At 36.0% G+C, this 23,723-nt stretch overlaps 1 protein-coding gene across 1 annotated transcript in view; it reads right to left on the bottom strand.

The window, feature by feature from the left end:
• LOC121388022 (centrosomal protein of 76 kDa-like) overlaps positions 1–23,714 on the bottom strand; it is a 51,974-nt gene extending 28,260 nt beyond the window's left edge. Inside the window, exons 1-4 of the mRNA XM_041519222.1 lie at positions 23,571–23,714; positions 18,335–18,566; positions 14,816–15,043; positions 13,706–13,891 (exon numbers count right to left, since the gene is read on the bottom strand). Of these exons, the coding sequence (XP_041375156.1) occupies positions 13,706–13,891; positions 14,816–15,043; positions 18,335–18,566; positions 23,571–23,633 (709 nt within the window). The 5' untranslated portion in view covers positions 23,634–23,714. The remainder of the gene's footprint in view (positions 1–13,705; positions 13,892–14,815; positions 15,044–18,334; positions 18,567–23,570) is intronic.
• Positions 23,715–23,723: the final 9 nt, after the last annotated feature.

The raw sequence follows: 23,723 nt of genomic DNA, 5'->3' as shown, positions 1-23,723 counted from the left end.
GACTAGTTAGGCCTTTGCATCTATAGGTAAATTTATCATTAGTCGTACCCGAAAAACTCTAAACATCTGGATCACAAACACCGTCATTTTCCACCTTGTCAAATTTATTATTATACAAAATATGCCATAACAGCTGACTTGGGATAGGAAATGTTACATTTTTAAAGAATACTCTGTACTAGACAGTGTTTATATACGATGTGACTTTATATACAAAGGCCGTGTCTATAGCCTCCACTAACGAGGGCTGGCTATATTCACAGCAAAAAATGTATATATATAGGCGGTAAATAAGTACATGTATTTGATTGATCCATATTACCGAATCATCTGGAACAGGAGGAATACATACTAAGTACTGTACGAACAGTGCATTTTCTGAACAGTGGGGAGTATATGAATTTAGCGGACCCTTGAACTTAATTTTCCACCGATTGCAATTTTGAGGCTGGTTACGTAAATTTTGTAAAAAAAAGTTAATTTTACCGTAAATAAATATGACTAAAAGGTTATTTTGCTGTATTTAGTCACATTTCAAATGCTCAAAATTGCAAAGGGCAATAAAACTAAAAATACATTTTTAATAGGCTACTAGTAAAGCTGAGACCACTCCCGGGTCCCCCTCTAAATTTATGTAATGTTTTTATAACAACCGCACCCAACCACCCTACCCCACCGCGACGTGATTTTACCAACATTATAATACAGTCAAATCCGCTTATTTGGATGTGCCTCGTGCAACAAAAATATATTCAAATAAGCGGCATATTCAATAAACCGAAGGTACAGTTTCGACATACGATATACCCAATTAAGACCTCTTGTTGATTTATGCAAACCCTAATTACGATTCTCCCAATTTGGGCCTCATGACATGTGGAATTTTCGTCAAAAAACGGTAAGTATTTTGTGTTAATAAAATACCGATTCCAAGTTCCATATTGTGACTCTGTTGTCATTATCAAGTTTGTCTATAAACTTGATAAATACAAGAGGCAACAGTTAATGCCGTTTGTACGCCTAGAGGTAGAAGTGACTATAAACATCTAATGACCCAGATAAAACCACCGGAAGCTCAATTAGACTGGCCACAGTCAAATAATTAAAAGGCCGTTATTAACTTCTTGATAATTAAACGGCCGTTATTAACTTCTTTGTACATTTGTAAATCAAGTGCAACAAGACCCCACCCCCACCACCCAATATAATCTTGAATAAGTAGTCATTTCCATGTTCTGTATTTTACCAGGACGTCTATCTGACTATTATCTGTGTGCATTTGTAACTGATTTGACAGGTAAACTAGACTGGCCAAAGTCAAATAAGTGAAAGGCCGTTATTCAATGTAACAGAAGGAAAAACACAAACACAAACGCTAATATTGGGCCCGATATTGGAATATCTTTTTGTCTGGCGATGGAAAACCATTCTGATAAGGCCTTCTCCACATTGGCTGCTTTTCCCGTTCTCTGTCTTTTTCGTTCTGGGTTAGCATTGGCGAGATATTGGGCACATATCTCGTCGTATTTCTGAGCCAAAGATAAATCATTTCGTTTCCGTTTATTTGCCATGTTGACATTGTGAAGAAAAAAAGTTCTTGTCAATATTTATAGCCAAAAGATGATTAATCCAACTTGCTAAGAAAATCTCCTACAACTTACCTTTTGTCGGCATTTAACAATTTAAACAGTAATTACCATAATCGGTCACCCCAAATGGGGCCTCACATTGTGAGCTGCAGAAGAAAAATCAAGTGATCAAAAGATCCCGCTAAAAATAACACTAGTAGCAAACGGCTTTTGTTTGTTACTGTCACCGACAATTCATAGAGAAAAATATCTGACAAGTGTTTATTTATGGATTAAACATACACTGCTTCAAAAGTGGCCGACATGAGATTAAGGGATGCCTGCTTACGAAACGCACGTGGCCGCCAACAAGGTGGGAATGACCGACTTTGATCCTTGATTGTCCTGCATTGTCTCGGCCATTGGGTCACATTTGAGATGAATCTCAGAGTTCATGGATTAATTACGATGTAATTAGGAAATGTATTGATTAATAACGAGTCTGAATCCGAAATAATTTAAGAAACAAGAAAACAAGTTTGTTGTAAGTCTTTTTCTTTTTTTTTAACAATGAAATTAAATAAAATTAAAAGTATTCATTTCTGCATGTACGATAGTATGGTATTACGTACGATCATAAATTTTACAAAAACACATCAAGTAACACAAACTTTCCTATGTTTTACGTGCAATTGCCATTCGGCAAGGATAATTTTATATTCAAATATCCGAAAACACGTTAAAAAACACATCCAATTAACCGTTGGATTTTGTATTGTCATAATGGCAAATGGTTCCGTGCAGGACAAACATATTCAAATATCCGAAATATACAATAATCCGACATCCAATTAAGTGGATTTGACTGTACATGTAATAATAATAATAATAATAATACACAATTATTATTCCTATTACTATTATTACTACTGCTGCTCCTACTCCTACTCCTCCTACTACTACTACTATTCCTACTACTACTACTACTACTATTCCTACTACTACTACTACTACTACTACTCCTCCTCCTACTACTACTACTCCTACTCCTCCTACTACTACTACTACTCCTACTACTACTCCTACTACCACTACTCCTACTACTACTACTACTCCTACTCCTCCTACTACTACTACTACTATTCTACTACTACTACTACTACTACTACTCTACTACTACTACTACTACTCCCTACTACTACTCCTACTACTACTACTCCTACTCCTCCTACTACTACTACTACTCCTACTACTACTCCTACTACCACTACTCCTACTACTACTACTACTCCTACTCCTCCTACTACTACTACTACTATTCCTACTACTACTACTACTACTAATACTAATACTACTATTATTATTATTAGCCTACTACTACCTTTTTGGGGTGGAGGTGTGGTGTTTTATCTGGAGGAGTTTCGGCTATAAAAATGCAAGATTAACGTGCATGCATACATGCACAAACGGCATGCTGAACTTGTCCCTGCACGTAGAACTGGATTCAACTGGGTTAAGTAATACTTAGCCAATCTTTGGACGACAAAACATGCAAAAATACACTGTTTTTTACACTATACATTAAAACCGAAATACCACTTTGCGAACCAGTCAAAATTATTTGCACACACGCCTAATAATAATAATTATAATAATAAATGGTGAGTTCATGTTCCGACTGTTTATTATTTTATTTTAGCGTATTCGCGGTTATTTTCGTCATGAAATAATATATTTTTTATTTGCCATATATATAGCCGGCCCTCATTTGCCAAGTCTCACGGCGATCGTTTATATAAAATCCAGAAATACATTATATGATTGTCATATATATAACCTCATCACTATGAGTCTGTTTTCCTGTATTTTTCATGTCTCATCACAAGAAGAGTTCCAAATTTTAAAAAATAAGCGTATCATGGAATTCCCCCAATAACTAGGTTTGGTATTCCAAATGAATGTAAGTTTCATTTATAATGCATATTTAGAGAAACAAGGCCCACTAAATCCATGACCGAGCTCCTATAAGCAAGGTCAAGGTTGGGGTCTTGAATCATTGCTGTACATGGTATTATTGTTAATACATAAACGATACATAATTAAAGCTATACACTCTTATATAAAGCACTTATTAAACAATATGTGTATACATATGCATATGCATATGTGTGTATGGGAGGGAGGAGAGAGAGAGAGAGAGAGAGAGAGAGAGAGAGAGAGAGAGAGAGAGAGAGAGAGAGAGAGAGAGAGAGAGAGAGAGAGAGACAGAGACAGAGAGACAGAGACAGAGGGATAGAGAAAGGGGGGAGACAGACAGATAGACAGACACAGACGTGTAAAGTAACAGGGATGAAGCCGAAGATAGGCGAAAGGAACACAAACGGCGCGAGCCATATGCACACATACATAGTATTCAATATTAAGATGAAACAGATAGGCTTAACATGATACTGTAAAACTGGATATTAGCCATGCAAAAGCCTTATATAACTGAAGGGGAAATATTCTGGAGACTAGGAAGAAGAGTACTAGAAATAGAAACAAAGAGTGAGAGAAGGAAAAAAAAAAAAAAAATTAAAATAGAAAAAAAAAAAAAAAAAAATTCTTGAAAGATAAATAATATCAATGAGATCTTAAAAAGAAAAGAAATTATAGAAAGTCGAGATACGTTTTCCAAACTGGCGATATTTTGCATTGCGTTTTTATTTAATCTGATCTTTTGTAATTTTGTTCTATATATATAATACTTAATATTAATAATCAACCAATTAATAAAACAATGCTTTTTTGTTATGCTACCAAATAAAACCATGTTTTTATCTAACTGAAATTTTTCACCTTTTTTAATGCCCATTCTTCTACTGCTTTCCATAGGACCATAACTTTAGAGCACTCATAAAATAAGTGTTCCAGTGTTTCTGGCATAAGATGGCAAAAATCGCAAATATTAGAATCAACATATTTTATTTTATTTAGAAATATATTTGTAGCTGTTACCCTGTGTAAAATTTTATACTGAAACCATAATAAAGATGGGTCTTTAATAGTTTTGAATGGTAGAGCATAATACTTTCCTCATACTTGTGAAGTGAAGTCAAAACCCAATACTGAATATTTTTTTTGAGACATAGGAACTATTGTAGTGCGATTTAATATTGCGTATATTTGCTTACTTAGGTTTGTATCTTTTAAAAATAGTTTTATTTTAAAAGGAAGAATCGGGTTGCAAACAGTGTTAAAACTTTGGTTGTTTGATTTTGTTTTACAAATATATAATTTAATGGCTCTGATTAAAGTAGCATATTCTAAAAAATTCGACTGTACTTGATATTTTATTATGAAAGTATTGTAATTCATTAATGTCCCATTTTTTGTCTATTAGATCTTGAATAAATATTATGCCTTTTTGCAAATACTTTATATAAATAAAAGGTTTGCCGGGGTTTTTTTAAATTTTGCTATTGTACCAAATGTTTAAGCTCATTATATCTTCATTATTATCAGGGCTTTCTTTCTGTTGAATGGTAAGCCAGCTTTGTAACACATCTTTCCAAAAATTATTTTTAATTTTTGTAATTTTTAGCTGAATATAATAATCTCCATATTTAATCATATTTGCTGTCGTTAAACCTGTTACAGCTTGGAAAAGATGTGTCCATTTCGAGTTGATATTAGAAGTCTTCTTAACCAAGTAGCTTTTAACGCAGTTGTAAAATTTCTAATGTTTAGCATTTTGATGCCTCCATTTACATAGTCTTGCATTAGTACTTCTCTTTTGAATTTTTCTGGTTTGTTTTGCCAAATAAAATAAAATAAACATTTTAGTTATTTGTTCTGTTACTTGATCTGGTACATTTGGTAATGCAATTAATAAATGTGTTATTTTTGAAATTATTAAGGTTTTGATAACAACGACGCTACCCAGTGGAGTTAATTTTCTAGTGGACCATTGTTTAAAAAAAAAATTCATCTCCACTAACTTCAGTTCAAAGTTAGTTTGAATCATTTCTTCAATATTAACTGAAAAATATACTCCTAGTAAGGAAAAGGTTTCTGCACCCCATTCTAACTTCCATTTTGGATGATGAAAAACATCTTTTGAATATTTTTTACTGCCTATCCAGATGATTTTCGATTCAGAGTAGTTTATATTTAATGTGACAGCTAAAATGATAATAAATTTGATCGTTTTACCAACAACAAAACTCACCAAATATTGCAATATGAATCGTAGTTTGTTTTGGTTTTTTAAAAATTCTGGTCAGAAAACCAGTTATTGGAAATAATGGACATAAATACTGGACAGCTGGCCACAAATGCCCGTAAGTACACACGCCTAATTTTAATCGCTATTAACTGATCTAAAATATATTAAAATTACAAAAACCCACAAAAATAATACTAGACAATTCATATATGACCTTTATTTTATGTATTTATAAAACATTTAAATGAATATATGCGAGTAAAACTTATAAACTTGTACCCACTCAACATAGTTTTTGTCAAAAATTAATTCAGTACTCTAAAGGTTAAAGACATTTTGTTGTTTAGAATATCAGTCTCTATATAAACAAAGTGTTTGTTGTTGTCCTAATGTTTATAAATAACACAAACCAGATTTTACCTTCCAATAAGTTTGTACATATGAAAAACTATATATTATTAATGTTTAACGACACCCCAGCATGAAAAATACATTGGCTATAATATATTACGAAGTAAACTTTTAGTCGCCAAAAAGGCTCATTAGAGGCCGGAAAGATCTTAAAATGGTTGCTAATTCAGGACAATCCCTTTAATCCCGCCATGTAATCAGATGAACTCCTTTAATCCCGCAACCCGCCATGTAATCAGATGAACTCCTTTAATCCCGCAACCCGCCATGTAATCAGATGAACACCTTTAATCCCGCAACCCGCCATGTAATCAGATGAACTCCTTTAATCCCGCAACCCGCCATGTAATCAGATGAACTCCTTTAATCCCGCAACCCGCCATGTAATCAAATGAACGCCTTTAATCCCGCAACCCGCCATGTAATCAGATGAACTCCTTTAATCCCGCAACCCGCCATGTAATCAGATGAACTCCTTTAATACCGCAACCCACCATGTAATCAGTTGAACACCTTTAATCCCGCAACCCACCATGTAATCAGATGAACGCCTTTAATTCTGCAACCCACTATGTAATCAGATGAACTCCTTTAATCCCGCAACCCACCATGTAATCAGATGAATGCCTTTAATACTGCAACCCACCATGTAATCAGATGAATGCCTTTAATACTGCAACCCACCATGTAATCAGATGAACTCCTTTAATCCCGCAACCCACCAATGGTCCATGTAATCAAATGAACTCCTTTAATCCTGCAACCCATCAGGTAATCAAATGAACTCCTTTAATCCCGCAACCCACCAATGGTCCATGTAATCAAATGAACTCCTTTAATCCTGCAACCCATCAGGTAATCAAATGAACTCCTTTAATCCCACAACCCATCATGTAATCAGATGAACTCCTTTAATCCCGCAACCCATCAGGTAATCAAATGAACTCCTTTAATCCCACAACCCATCAGGTAATCAGATGAACTCCTTTAATACCGCAACCTGCCATGTAATCAGATGAACTCCTTTAATCCCGCAACCCACCATGTAATCAGATGAACTCCTTTAATCCCGCAACCCATCAGGTAATCAAATGAACTCCTTTAATCCTGCCACCCATCATGTAATCAAATGAACTCCTTTAGTACCGCAACCCATCATGTAATCAGATGAATTCCTTTAATCCCGCAACCCACCAATGGTCCATGTAATCAAATGAACTCCTTTAATCCTGCAACCCATCAGGTAATCAAATGAACTCCTTTAATCCCACAACCCATCAGGTAATCAGATGAACTCCTTTAATACCGCAACCTGCCATGTAATCAGATGAACTCCTTTAATCCCGCAACCCACCATGTAATCAGATGAACTCCTTTAATCCCGCAACCCATCAGGTAATCAAATGAACTCCTTTAATCCCGCCACCCATCATGTAATCAAATGAACTCCTTTAGTACCGCAACCCATCATGTAATCAGATGAATTCCTTTAATCCCGCAACCCACCAATGGTCCATGTAATCAAATGAACTCCTTTAATCCTGCAACCCATCAGGTAATCAAATGAACTCCTTTAATCCCACAACCCATCATGTAATCAGATGAACTCCTTTAATACCGCAACCCGCCATGTAATCAGATGAACTCCTTTAATCCCGCAACCCGCCATGTAATCAGATGAACTCCTTTAATGCCATGTAATCAGATGAACTCCTTTAATACCGCAACCCACCATGTAATCAGTTGAACTCCTTTAATCCCGCAACCCACCATGTAATCAGATGAACGCCTTTAATGCAACCCACTATGTAATCAGATGAACTCCTTTAATCCCGCCATGTAATCAGATGAATGCCTTTAATATGCAACCCACCATGTAATCAGATGAATGCCTTTAATACTGCAACCCACCATGTAATCAGATGAACTCCTTTAATCCCGCAACCCCCATGGTCCATGTAAATGAATCCTTTAATCCTGCAACCCATCAGGTAATCAAATGAACTCCTTTAATCCCGCAACCCACCAATGGTCCATGTAATCAAATGAACTCCTTTAATCCTGCAACCCATCAGGTAATCAAATGAACTCCTTTAATCCCACAACCCATCATGTAATCAGATGAACTCCTTTAATCCTGCAACCCATCAGGTAATCAAATGAACTCCTTTAATCCCACAACCCATCAGGTAATCAGATGAACTCCTTTAATACCGCAACCTGCCATGTAATCAGATGAACTCCTTTAATCCCGCAACCCACCATGTAATCAGATGAACTCCTTTAATCCCGCAACCCATCAGGTAATCAAATGAACTCCTTTAATCCTGCCACCCATCATGTAATCAAATGAACTCCTTTAGTACCGCAACCCATCATGTAATCAGATGAATTCCTTTAATCCCGCAACCCACCAATGGTCCATGTAATCAAATGAACTCCTTTAATCCTGCAACCCATCAGGTAATCAAATGAACTCCTTTAATCCCACAACCCATCAGGTAATCAGATGAACTCCTTTAATACCGCAACCTGCCATGTAATCAGATGAACTCCTTTAATCCCGCAACCCACCATGTAATCAGATGAACTCCTTTAATCCCGCAACCCATCAGGTAATCAAATGAACTCCTTTAATCCCGCCACCCATCATGTAATCAAATGAACTCCTTTAGTACCGCAACCCATCATGTAATCAGATGAATTCCTTTAATCCCGCAACCCACCAATGGCCCATGTAATCAAATGAACTCCTTTAATCCTGCAACCCATCAGGTAATCAAATGAACTCCTTTAATCCCACAACCCATCATGTAATCAGATGAACTCCTTTAATACCGCAACCCGCCATGTAATCAGATGAACTCCTTTAATCCCGCAACCCACCATGTAATCAGATGAACTCCTTTAATCCCGCAACCCATCAGGTAATCAAATGAACTCCTTTAATCCCGCAACCCACCATGTAATCAAATGAACTTCTTTAATACTGCAACCCATCATGTAATCAGATGAATTCCTTTAATCCCGCAACCCACCAATAGTCCATGTAATCAAATGAACTCCTTTAATCCTGCAACCCACCAATGGTCCATGTAATCAAATGAACTCCTTTAATCCTGCAACCCATCAGGTAATCAAATGAACTCCTTTAATCCCACAACCCATCATGTAATCAAATGAACTCCTTTAATCCCACAACCCATCATGTAATCAAATGAACTCCTTTAATCCTGCAACCCATCAGGTAATCAAATGAACTCCTTTAATCCCGCAACCCACCATGTAATCAGATGAACTCCTTTAATCCCGCAACCCATCAGGTAATCAAATGAACTCCTTTAATCCCGCAACCCACCATGTAATCAAATGAACTTCTTTAATACCGCAACCCATCATGTAATCAGATGAATTCCTTTAATCCCGCAACCCACCAATGGTCCATGTAATCAAATGAACTCCTTTAATCCTGCAACCCATCAGGTAATCAAATGAACTCCTTTAATCCCACAACCCATCATGTAATCAGATGAACTCCTTTAATACCGCAACCCATCATGTAATCAAATGAACTCCTTTAATCCTGCAACCCATCAGGTAATCAAATGAACTCCTTTAATCCCACAACCCATCATGTAATCAGATGAACTCCTTTAATATCGCAACCCGCCATGTAATCAGATGAACTCCTTTAATCCCGCAACCAACCATGTAATCAGATGAACTCCTTTAATCCCGCAACCCATCAGGTAATCAAATGAACTCCTTTAATCCCGCAACCCACCATGTAATCAAATGAACTTCTTTAATACCGCAACCCATCATGTAATCAGATGAATTCCTTTAATCCCGCAACCCACCAATGGTCCATGTAATCAAATGAACTCCTTTAATCCTGCAACCCATCAGGTAATCAAATGAACTCCTTTAATCCCACAACCCGTCATGTAATCAGATGAACTCCTTTAATACCGCAACCCACCATGTAATCAGATGAACTCCTTTAATCCCGCAACCCACCATGTAATCAGATGAACTCCTTTAATCCCGCAACCCATCAGGTAATCAAATGAACTCCTTTAATCCCGCCACCCACCATGTAATCAAATGAACTCCTTTAATACCGCAACCCGCCATGTAATCAGATGAACTCCTTTAATCCCGCAACCCATCATGTAATCAGTTGAACTCCTTTAATCCCGCAACCCATCATGTAATCAGTTGAACTCCTTTAATCCCGTAACCCATCAGGTAATCAAATGAACTCCTTTAATCCCGCAACCCACCATGTAATCAAATGAACTCCTTTAATACCGCAACCCGCCATGTAATCAGATGAACGCCTTTAATCCCGCAACCCGCCATGTAATCAGATGAACTCCTTTAATCCCGCAACCCACCATGTAATCAGATGAACTCCTTTAATACCGCAACCCACCATGTAATCAGTTGAACTCCTTTAATACCGCAACCCGCCATGTAATCAGATGAACGCCTTTAATCCCGCAACCCACCATGTAATCAGATGAACTCCTTTAATCCCGCACCCCACCATGTAATCAGATGAACACCTTTAATCCCGCTCCCCACCATGTAATCAGATGAACTCCTTTAATCCCGCAACCCACCATGTAATCAGATGAACTCCTTTAATACCGCAACCCACCATGTAATCAGATGAACTCCTTTAATACCGCAACCCACCATGTAATCAGATGAACTCCTTTAATCCTGCAACCCACCAATGGTCCATGTAATCAAATGAACTCCTTTAATCCTGCAACCCACCAGGTAATCAAATGAACTCCTTTAATCCTGCAACCCATCAGGTAATCAGATGAACTCCTTTAATCCTGCAACCCACCATGTAATCAGATGAACGCTCTAACCACCGAGCCGTTTCCTGCTCCATGTGTGGTGAAGACGTAGCAGACCGACCATGGATCAGGCGAGCACTCTACCATTGGGCTCTGTCCAGCCTCCTGCCTTCAGTGGAATCAAGTTCTTTCCGATAAATGACAGTTGTTTCTCAACCGGAGATTTCACTTTGGAATTAGTCATCGATTTCTACGGTCAAGTTAACAAGTGTTGGATAGGAGTATTTGGGTTGATGGTGATCATGTTGTATGTATGTGACTTCATTTTGACAAGAATAAACAAATTCTCAACCCCATAGCAAGTCGTCGTACATCAATGGAATCATGAGCTATGTCTAATGTAGCTGATGAAAGACAAAAATAACAAAACAAGAACTAAAGTAGTGTCGGAAATAGAATAAAAATGATTTTCGTCGATTATGTCTTTCATATTAACCTTCTGAGTACTGCAGGCGAGATATCTCGCCCGACGTCACGTCAGTCGACATACTGTACACTGTATACAGTGCATTCCCCAATTCATATTTCCCCAATTCATTCCCCAATTCATATTTCCCCAATTCACCGGAAATGGAAACATAATAAAAGATTTTTTTTTTTTTTTTCAAAATGGTGGCTTTTGTTTAGATTTTTTCAACTGAAAATGCCTTGAAATTTTTAGTTCAAAAAGTGGTTTTCGGCAAGTATTTTCGCTTGACAACAATGGTGGCACATCGTGGTCATTTTCAGGGATCGATAGCTGATTGTGACAGCTAATTTGATTGTTTTACCAACAACGAAAATTACCAAATATTGCAATATGAATCGTAGTTCAGGTTTAAAAAAACATTCTGGTCAGAAAACCACTGTTATCGGAAATAATGGACATAAATACTGGACAGCTGGCCACAAATGCCTGTAAGTAAACACAACTTTTTCGATTTTTTGCCTAATTTTAACCACCATTAGCCGATCTAAAAATAATAAAAATTACAAAAAAAACACGAAAATAATATATGAACTTTATTTCATGTATTTAAGTGAATATAAGTGAGTAAAAATTATAAACTTGTACCCACTCAACGTGGTTTTTGTTAAAAATTAATCCAGTAGTCTAAAGGTTAAACTGACAAGTAAATATTTTGTAAATATCTATTTAATGATACTCTACCTAATTTAGCATTTACTTGTTTGGGCTCTCATTGATGTACAAGATGGTGTTTACTCTTGAAATTAAAAAAAAGATGTCAGTAAACAGGTGATTTATGAACTTTATTGAAACACACAAATTTTGATCAACATGTTTCAATTTCATTGCAATATGTGAGGGACTGTTTCTGACGAAATTTACCCCATCCCTCTCCAAAACAAAATATTTGTAGACATTTCTAAGTAACGTTTGAGTAAAACTGAGTGTGTGATCTATAATACTGATATTAAAGGTGCTATTTCCAACTTGCATAATGACAGCTATTGCAAATAAATGTTTTAAAATTTAAAGACTACACCTTCAACTTTATGCACATAAACGATTCTAACAAAATCATTTTATCTACTAGTAGAAAATACATTTTTTATTGGAGAATCTTTACCACAAACAGATGCTCATATATACTATGATAAAGCACCTTTAAGTGGTTGCAAGACTGTGTAAATTTCTAATGTACTTAAATTGAATTTATATTCACTAAATATGCTGATCATAATTAATAATTTATGCAGCAATTCAAAATACTCAGTTAACTTGCAGTTTTAAATTAAGTTTGTTTAACCTTCTGACTACTGCAGGCGAGATATCTCGCCCGACGTCACGTCAGTATGCATTCCCCAATTCATATTTCCCGCCGTTTTGCACACGAATTTTTCAAAATGATGGCTTTTGTTTTGATTTTTTCAAGTGAAAATACCTTGAAATTTTGAGTTCAAAAAGTGGTTTTCGGCAAGTATTTTTGCTTAACAACAATGGCGGCACGTCGCGGTCATTTTCAGGGATCGATAGCTGATTGTGACAGCTAATTTGATAATAAATTTGATCGTTTTACCAACAACGAAAATTACCAAATATTGCAATATGAATCTTAGTTTGGGTTTAAAAAAAAATTCTGGTCAGAAAACCACTGTTATCGGGAATAATGGACATAAATACTGGACAGCTGGCCACAAATGCCCGTAAGTAAACGCAACTTTTTCGATTTTTTGCCTAATTTTAATCACCATTAGCTGATCTAAAATAATAAAAATTACAAAAAAAGACACGAAAATAATACTTAACGATTCATATATGAACTTTATTTCATGTATTTATAAAACATTTAAGTGAATATATGTGAGTAAAAATTATAAACTTGTACCCACTCATCGTGGTTTTTGTTAAAAATTAATCCAGTAGTCTAAAGGTTAAGGGTAAATGAAATTGACACGTTGATCAAAATATATAGTCTGTTTCAATAAAGTACACAATTCACCTGTTTACTGACATCTTTCTTTTAATTTCAAAAGTAAACACCACTATGTACATCAATGAGAGCCCAAACAAGTACATGCTAAATTAGGTAGAGTATCATTAAATAGATATTTACTTGTCAGGTTAATATGAAAGAAATAATCGATGAAAATCAGTTTTGTTCTATTTCCGACACTACTTTAACAACTAAACTACACACCTGTGCCTTTCAACTCGACAGAAACTTTCATCGGTCCATTCTGTGCCGTCAGTGCTGGACGCCATTCAAAAAAGTGTGACGACACAAGAGTGGTCTCCCCTGTGCAATCTGTCTTGATGAGAACCAGGTGAACGGGATCCGAGAGAGACAGCATAGTTGCAGCATCCGCCATTCGGCCAGCTTCACCTGAACACAGACAGTAATAGGATCATTCTCAGAGTTTACAGTTAGCAGCTTCACCTGAACACAGACAGTAATAGGATCATTCTCAGAGTTTACAGTTAGCAGCTTCACCTGAACACAGACAGTAATAGGATCATTCTCAGAGTTTCTATTTACAGTTAGCAGCTAGCTTAATTTGGTATATACTATTGCCAATGCAGGTTTTTCACTTTCTTGAAAATTTAACCAATTATTTAAACATTTAAACTTTCAGTTATCTCACTTTCTTAAAAATTTAACCAATTATTTAAAAATTAAACTTTCTAAAATAGTATTTTTAAAACAACTTTGTACATGCATGGGTGAATGCCTTCTATTTTTACTACTTTTCATTGTAATTCATCGTAAAATGAAAAGTATTCAAATGCAATATCCATTATCAAGCAGTTAAAATTCGAGTGCAGATGTTTGGTTATCAGATATTCCCAATATTTTAACATATTTTGAAATTTTAACAAATACAAAAATTTATTAAATTTAAAAAAAAGAAAAAAAGAAATTTGATAAAAATTATACAAAACAAATAATGGTAGACTTTTTGTTTTAAATAAAAGTGATATGACTAAAACTATACTAGTGAGTGCAAGTGAACTCTTTATGGTCAGGGGTTTATCAGACAAATCATGGTAGGGAAGGGGGTGGGGCGGGGAATGTCTCAAATCATGCAAAAAAAAAAGCAAAAAAAAAAGCAAAGTGTTTTATATTAAAATAATGAGATAGAAAAGCACATGGTTATGAATGAGAAAGATAAATGAAAATAGTTTTATAAGAATAGCCTTGGTAGTTCATCAACTGCTGGCCAATTCTTGCATGGCTACAATGTAAGGAGTCTAAATCATTCAGTAACTGAAAAGTTTAACCTCTTCTCACATGTGTATACATCTATACCTGCCGATTCCTTGTGAAGTTCCAACAAAAATCCTTCGTCAAACTCAGGCTCACAGGCACAAGCAACAGGACGAGACCGGAACCGCTGACCTCGGAAATAGAGATGTAGAGTGAAATATGTGCTGACTTTTTGACCTGGAACAGGATCTGGGTCTTGGAGATGTTCCAGAAAAGCTTTTCCTCCATGAACATAGAGGTACAAGTATCGTCTTGTAGGGTCGATGTTGGCTAAAAATTACAACAAAAGTACACATTAATTTACATACTCATGGTGCGACTCGAATTGCAGAGATTTCACTGTATAACTAAGTGTGTTAATTAATAAAAAACAAAGTATGGATCGTGAATTTTGAATGTTGTGTCGGGAACTTCGCCGTCATCCTCATTTCACCAAATATGTTACATGTATATTACGTTTTAATCTGTAATGTTCTTGATGTTCCTACTCTTAAGCCATGATTCAAGTCACTTGTACGAAAAAAGCCAATTTCATAGCAACTGCTAAAATCAAAATGTTGTCTTATCAATCACCTAGGGGCTGAATTTAGCTCAGGCAGTTGAGTGCTCCCCTGAGGTGCTTGCATTAATCCACTCAACTGATTGTTTTTTCTCGTTTCAATCAGTGCACCATAACTGGACAAAGGCCATGGTATGTGCTTTCCTGTCTGCAGTAAAGTGCATATAAAAGATATCTTGCTACTAATGGAAAAATGTAGCGGGTTTCCTCTGATGACTACGAGTCAAAATTACCAAATGTTTGGATCTAATAGCCGATGATTAATAAATCAATGTGCTCTAGTGGTGTCATTTAACAAACCAAACTTACATTATCAATATAGTATCAATCACCTAGGAGTGAGTGGCATCGCCTTTAGTGACTTAACTTTTCTCTCACTATGTTAAGATGTTCTGCTGACAACATAGTTTTTTTATTAACATAAAAAGAAAAATTTGATAACTGACATTTCCTAAAGACATTAAAGGAAACATGACACGAGACCATATTATAGCTCATTTTAAAAGAAAAATGATATAAAAATAATATACAAATAACTTTATAACAATAAAATACGTGTAGTTAACTTAAAATGAAGAAATTACGTTAATCAGTATCAAAGTACGATTTATGCATATTTCTTCGTGAGCGTTCGGAAAAAAGGGAAGTGACGTCAGAGCCGCTGTACTCTTCCATTGTTGTTAACTGTTTATATATGGAGTAAGGGGCTTACGATCTTTTCAGTCCAACAGTGCCGTACTGCGCGGCCTTTGGGTGTAAAAATAAACAGTTTAAACGATCGGGATTGTCTTTTTATGGTTTTCCAAAGGATTGTATCCGAAGAAAGACGCGTGTATTTTATCGCAAAAGAAAAGATTGGACACCAACACCGCATAGTACTTTGGTGTCAGCCTATTTACAGCCCGGAGCCCGAACGTTACCCGGAGACAAAAACAGTACTCGGTTGCGAATGCCGAGGTGTACATTGTACATATTTGGCACAAAGATACACCTCAGCATGATGTATTTATATATGTTAAAACAAAAATGTAGAATTTTTTATTTATTTATTTTTTTTGGAAAAAAAAAAGATTTTTCATGTTAGGGCTGTAGGCCTACATAACAAAATCTGTATTCACCGTCCGAAGAAGGAAACGTCAATAAGTAATTAAATATGGCATATAAAAACCTGGGATTTGGCATGAGGATACATCTCCGTACGATGTATTTAAATATGTTTTTAAAAAAACGTGTAGAAAACAATAATAATTTTAAATAATGTTTTTAATCTTCGGGCGGAATACGTCACAAAAACGTTCCTCATCGCCCGAAGCCCCAAATCAACACGAAGTTCAATACAAAATAAACCACTACTGTCGGTGTCGAAATAACTATTATGTTTCATCCACGGGCTGACTTGAAAATCGGAGTGTTGTTTTAGTTAATTGGTCCTTTCTTTCCGTGGCCTGCACATGTGATTCCTGATTGGCAGGTGTATATTGCAGGGTATCGACCAGGTAAGTGATTACCACGGTCTAGACATACGTACAAAATACGTGCCAGTTTTTTTAAGATCACAGGGTATTGTGGCGTAACCTGTCGCGACTATAGTACAATGTTAATGGACATTATTAGCTGCCCTGCTTCATTACTGTAAATAATGCTGTAAAACCCTTAATTAAGAAGACTTGGGTATCATTTGGGTATCGTGAGTGGTCGTTTTCACTCTAACGCACCCTACCAATAGGCCTAATAATATGCTACTTTTTTTTATGAGAGAAAAATACTATAACCCCATTTCGTTCTATTGATGCAAATAGAAATATATTTAGTTTAAAAGTTGATTATACTCTCAAGTCATTTATGTTGTTTTACAAGTCAGGTTAATGAAAGTGAAGCGCCTTGTCGTAAATTAGAGCGTTTGTTTACACTGTGCATACAGATTTCATTATGTACAGCCCGAACATAAAAAATGCGATATTTTCTAAAAAAAAACACGCAAAAATATTTTGTCCTACATTTATATTTTTTACATATTTAAATACATCATATCGAGGTGTATCTTTATGCTAAATATGAACAGTATACACCTCGGCATTAGCATCCGAGTTTTGGTTTTGTCTCCGGGTTACTTTCGGGCTCCGGGCTGTAAATTGGTCGACCGGTCTGGTCTGGCACCATCAGTTTCTCCACCCTCCGACTCGCTATCCGTTTTTTCTTCAGTATCACTGTTGTAAGTAATTGTGTGTCTTTCTTCATTTACTAACAGCTCATATTGATACGGCAAAACGTTTTGCGAACGAACACTCATTGTTTTGGTAAGCTGTGCAAGTCTTAGATTCTTTATGAGTGGTACGGACTAATGCTTTTAAGTGTAAGGCTTCAGATCAAGCGACGCGTCTCTGACGTCACGGACCTCGTGATTGCCCTGCTCATTAAAGATCGGCAATTTCCGCTAAGAGCTCGTATCTGGGGTTCTTTTATGTTGATATTTTAAGTAATTAATTTTTTATAAAAAATTTTTTTAGGTGATTCAATTTATAATTAATTGTACATGGTTGGTGCCAAATATGGTTTACGTGACATGTTTCCTTTAACAATAAATTAAATTAAAAGTAATCATATGTAGTAAACAAAATATTTAAAATGCATTTATTTTGAACTGATCAGAAATACAACTTGCCAGTGTTTATCGAAGCAGGTCTTGGTGGGATTAGGAAGGATTAATTCCCCCAATGTGACGATTATGTTCACCCAGTCAGAAAATGATGGGGAAATTTAGTCCAGGGGATGGGGTGGATGGGGGATTATGTCAGCTTTTCTTACCCACCTGTTATAACAGAAAACCTTGCTGGCATTCAAATTACCCAGTTAACAATATTTAAATGCAGATTGGCTTAAAATTTTATGTTTGACTAATAAAACTTTATGGGAGTTTGGTGAAATGTTTAGAAACAAAATTTCAATAAATTTCCTTTCCACATTAAGCACATGCAGAAGCCTGATTAAAACTGTCAAGTGACCTTTTTTCGATGGCATCTGTCTGACGTGATCATCGCGGTCCTGGAAATGAGATACGGGTGGAATTATCTGTGTTTCGGTGTCGAACTGTATTCTGTGCAGAATGTCGTCCACAATCCCTCGTTGACGCAGCTTCTGCATTAATTCCTGTTCACTAATATGGCCATGCTGAGCAGAAAACTCCTCCCGTACAGTGTCAGACAAAATGTCACGAATCTTGGTCTGAATATCCATCTGAAAATAAAAAGGATCATTGTTCAGGGCTACTACTTGTTTATATACACATGAAAACAATAGACCACCCAAGATGGGCTCAAGGAAAGTAATTTTTCTATCCCATTAGCATGTGAACATATATTACCGTTATTTTGGTAATATCTTACATGGCTCCCCATAATCTAAGTCAGGGGAGCAATTAATCACTCCCCTCAATTTTTTATATGTCAAGGTTTGAACCAAGTTAATACAGTTGAGAAAATATATACAGTTCATTATCATGTAAAATGAGAATGCAGTATTTTTCAGAAGCCCTGGATCACCTCACAAAAATATCTTTCTGAACATTTTGCTAAAATGATTGTTTGATTGTTTTGGTTTTCTTGCATGGAAATTTTGGATTTTTTTAAAAAGCTGCAATCTCGCCTCACATTAATTATCATTATTTCATTTAAACATACAAACTCACCTACAGTTTTAATGAATTGCGTGTGACAGTAACACACTTATAATAGTTAAATAATAGAAATATATGTTTATAGTGCTTCCCACGGGGAACACATTTTTTCATACTATGGAATTTACTACAAGTTATTTATTTCTGAGACCTTGTTTTCTAAATTACACCAAAAAACCACATACTTTTGCTATTTCCAAAACACTTTTATTTTTATTATTATGTCAAACCAAACTGAAATTATTTACAAAAACAACAAAAACTTTGACTAAATATTTGATTTGCTGCAAACTAGCAGGTGCAGATCCAGTACTTTTTAATAGAGGGGGCCCCAAAACCTGCTGTAGTTTTTGAAAATAGACGGGATAACTTTGCATTTTTGTGTATTCTGTAATATATATTGTTTCTCCAAAAATTGGGGGGTCCGGGCCTCTTGGGCCCACGCCTGAACCCGCACCTGATTAGGCCTATATATATTGCATTATAAAGTGTAAATTTTGCTGTAATAACAGCCAAATATATAATTTAACCTAGAAACATTTACCTAGTAACAGTATTTGGTTTATTTACATCAAAATATTTGTATAAACATATTTTTGTTAGTCTTGCATGCCGATTGCCCAATATGTTAAAATGAAGACATTGTTGTATACATGATTATAAGCACAAGTGGCAGGCAAAACAAAAAACCTATTATTTTAAAAATAAAACCCCCACAACAATTTTACCTCCCCCCAAAGAAAACCCCAGTAACAACAACAAATCTGCCCCAAATAAATAGTCCACACACACCAGTACACACACACAACCAAAAATAGGGGTACAACGATACAATCAAAACTGTATTGCGATATATTGTGATACAAGAAACTGTATTGCAATATGTATTGCAATATACATGTGTAGTTGATATTATTTTTTTTAAATATTTATGGGTTGTTTTTTTAATAAACTAAGTATATAAATCAAAATATTTGTAATACTGATTCCATCATAGACCTAAAGGATTATATAAACCACAACATTTATCAGTAGCATAATGTTCTTGGTCATTTTTATTTTTTAACACAATACTAGTCTACTAGAACATCGGTGTGACAGTGTCAAACTATTTATAATTTGTCACATTCGGAAATCATTACTATCAGGCTTTTCCGCTGCTGCTCGCTTGACAGGAAATTGTACATATTGAGTTGCAATGTTTCGGCAGATCGACCGAACCAGAGGTTATTGGCTGACGTGTTTTGAATTATCGGCCGAAGTATTCGGAGTTGAGGGAAAAACAGCGAAGTGCGATTCTCACTTGTTGGTTTATTTCTTTGAAGATGATAGCCGTAGCCGTATTCCAATGTAAATAAACAATGAATAATAACGTGTAAGTAACAAAACATTTATTTGTAATTATTGTTAACATGGTGGTTATTTTTATTGGACTTTTAACATGTTTTGTTTAGAAGTTAGAACCAAGTATAACCAAACTATCAATTCATATGCCAACAAGTAAGCCAAAGACGCTTGACATGACTGTTACATTTTTGTCATCACCAATTAATAAAATGATGGGGGTTTTGTTTGTTTGTTTGCCTATTTCAAGTCAAATAAGATACAAGGAAAAAATAGTGTGTAAAAATTGCAATATGCAAAACTGTACTGCAGTTCATATCGAGCTGATCAAATATACCGGTATATCATTGCAGCACTAACCAAAAACATAACCCAGACGAACACGCACATTTAAAAAAAACAAGTTTTATCCATTTACATATAGCAGTGGCATAGGAAGGTGGCGGGCACACACACACAAACACACATTATATATATATATATATATATATATATATATATATATATATATATATATATATATATATATATATATATAAACCATCATTGCTGCTACTGGATCAGTGGCATAGGAAGGTGGCGGGCGCACACACACAAACACACATTATATATATATATATATATATATAAACCATCATTGCTGCCACTGGATCAGTGGCATAGGAAGGTGGCGGGCGCACACACACAAACACACATTATATATATATATATATATATATATAAACCATCATTGCTGCTACTGGATCAGTGGCATAGGAAGGTGGCGGGCGCACACACACAAACACACATTATATATATATATATATATAAACCATCATTGCTGCTACTGGATCAGTGGCATAGGAAGGTGGCGGGCGCACACACACAAACACACATTATATATATATATATATATATATAAACCATCATTGCTGCTACTGGATCAGTGGCATAGGAAGGTGGCGGGCGCACACACACAAACACACATTATATATATATATATATATATAAACCATCATTGCTGCTACTGGATCAGTGGCATAGGAAGGTGGCGGGCACACACACACAAACACACATTATATATATATATATATAAACCATCATTGCTGCTACTGGATCAGTGGCATAGGAAGGTGGCGGGCGCACACACACAAACACACATTATATATATATATATATAAACCATCATTGCTGCTACTGGATCAGTGGCATAGGAAGGTGGCGGGCGCACACACACAAACACACATTATATATATATATATATAAACCATCATTGCTGCTACTGGATCAGTGGCATAGGAAGGTGGCGGTCACACACACACAAACACACATTATATATATATATATATAAACCATCATTGCTGCTACTGGATCAGTGGCATAGGAAGGTGGCGGGTGCACACACACAAATACACATTATATATATATATATATATATATAAACCATCATTGCTGCTACTGGATCAAGAAGAGTGATATACAGTGCCGTAACAGTGACAAACATTAATCACATTTGAATTATTTGGGGGGGCTTTCTTCTGACTACGCTGTGTCAAAACTTATTTACGAAACACCATGTGAGAAGACAGACTGGCTGGACTAGCCTTGATGCATATTCATCGTTCTATGAAAATTGACATTTCTCAAATCCTACATCGCAGACAATTTCAAGGATCCTGGCAACTATGCAAGCAAAAGTGAGCTCCGTGGTCTAGTGGATAAGCTGCTGGACAATCAAGCTGACGACAGTGGTTAAAATCCCGTCAAAGCTGGCTCACACATTCATTCATCTTTCTTATCTATCACCCTCTGTCTATCATTCTCATTATCTTAATATAAAAAAAACTTTCCAATTTCTCCCATGATTTCAATCTGTTTCGACCCTTTCTGTCAGTTTCCTCCGACTCTGTCTTCTGAGCTGTCCACACCATCGCCTACCTGTCTCAACTTCCTCCACGGGTGCAGACTCTATGTATTTCCCTGCACCCACCTGGCATCCTCATTCTCTGCCGCTAATAAAGCTGGTTTGACCCACGGCACTAACTAACGACCGCCGGTAGTAGGGGTGCATAGTAGATGGTTACAAGTGCCTCTTAACAATGCCAGAAGTAACCACTGAACACTCCCCGAAGTGGTCAGACTAAGCCCACAGCTAAAAGAAATTGAAGATTGGTGAATGTTTTGGCGAAAAAACCAGCTGCAATGCAGTTTCAAATTTGAACTCTTATATATTAATTTTGAAAACTCAAACTCCCTGAACTATTTCCTTGTCCCCTTCAAGATTGAGTTACCAAAGTTTGACTGTGTACACACACACACACACTATGGAATGCTTAATGGTTGTGCATAATATTAATAACTGCAAGTAGATAGTCAATCATAACTATTAAATTACATATGAAATTGTGTCCATTACACTATGTCCATTACACATTGTCTGACAATGACACTGTTCTGATTTGTTTGTGTATTTTTACCAATAATGCATTTATTTGCATCGTCAGTATTAAATTAAATTTAATATACGTAGTACGATACAAAATGACTATGGTACAAAGTGACTATGATTCAATTTATTCATCCCCTTTAAATGTGGAGGGGGCAAGCAGATATGTTTTTGCCATAACATTCAGTGTGTGATTTTTGTTTAAAAAATTTAAGTGTTAAAGGTCTCCCTGTTTGCAAATCTTTAGAACCCGTCACCAACCCAGCAAGCCCTGTCGTGCATCTCCAGTAGAACAGAAAATACACTAAATGTTTTCCATGAAACATTCAAGACTGTGATTTCCCAGGATTTTGAGATATATGTTGACTGTCATTTTCAAGAATCAATGTAATTTGTACAAATAAGCTTTACGAGCCATGCTGGCTTGTACTTGCCAATCTGGAGTGTTCTATATCAGTATATGATTTTTCACAAGCATCGGGCTCCTGGACTCTCCTCAAAATCGCACACTGTCCTTTATGCTTAGTAGAGTTTGGAGGGGGCGGGTTCAATTTATTTTCCAATTTAAGCTTAATTTGATAATTGTGTTAACCAATTTATTCAGAAATTAAAGGAAAACTGACGTGTAGCACCCCTACTCGCCCTGGGCCGATGGCGTCCTTCATTATTGATTATTTACATTTAATGTTGCATTTGACAGCAATGTTTTAATGACAGCGATCAGTGATTAGGTGATCACAACATGCTCCGTCACGTACGGACACCGGCGGGGAACAGACATGTTTTGTTTATTTACCTGTGTTAGCTGTGAGTGGATTATTTGCTTCAACTCCGAGATTTTTTCGGGAGGCAATGCCATGGTAAGAAAATACTGTTATTTTCTAACTCGATATGTTATTAACTGACCAAAAAAAAAACCCACAACAAATGTCACTCAACGTTTCGAATA

Source organism: Gigantopelta aegis, chromosome 14 (assembly GCF_016097555.1).
Source record: "Gigantopelta aegis isolate Gae_Host chromosome 14, Gae_host_genome, whole genome shotgun sequence".
Lineage (NCBI taxonomy): Eukaryota > Metazoa > Mollusca > Gastropoda > Neomphalida > Peltospiridae > Gigantopelta > Gigantopelta aegis.
Note: the sequence above shows the minus strand (reverse complement) of the source record. Positions and strands in the feature narration are given on the sequence as shown.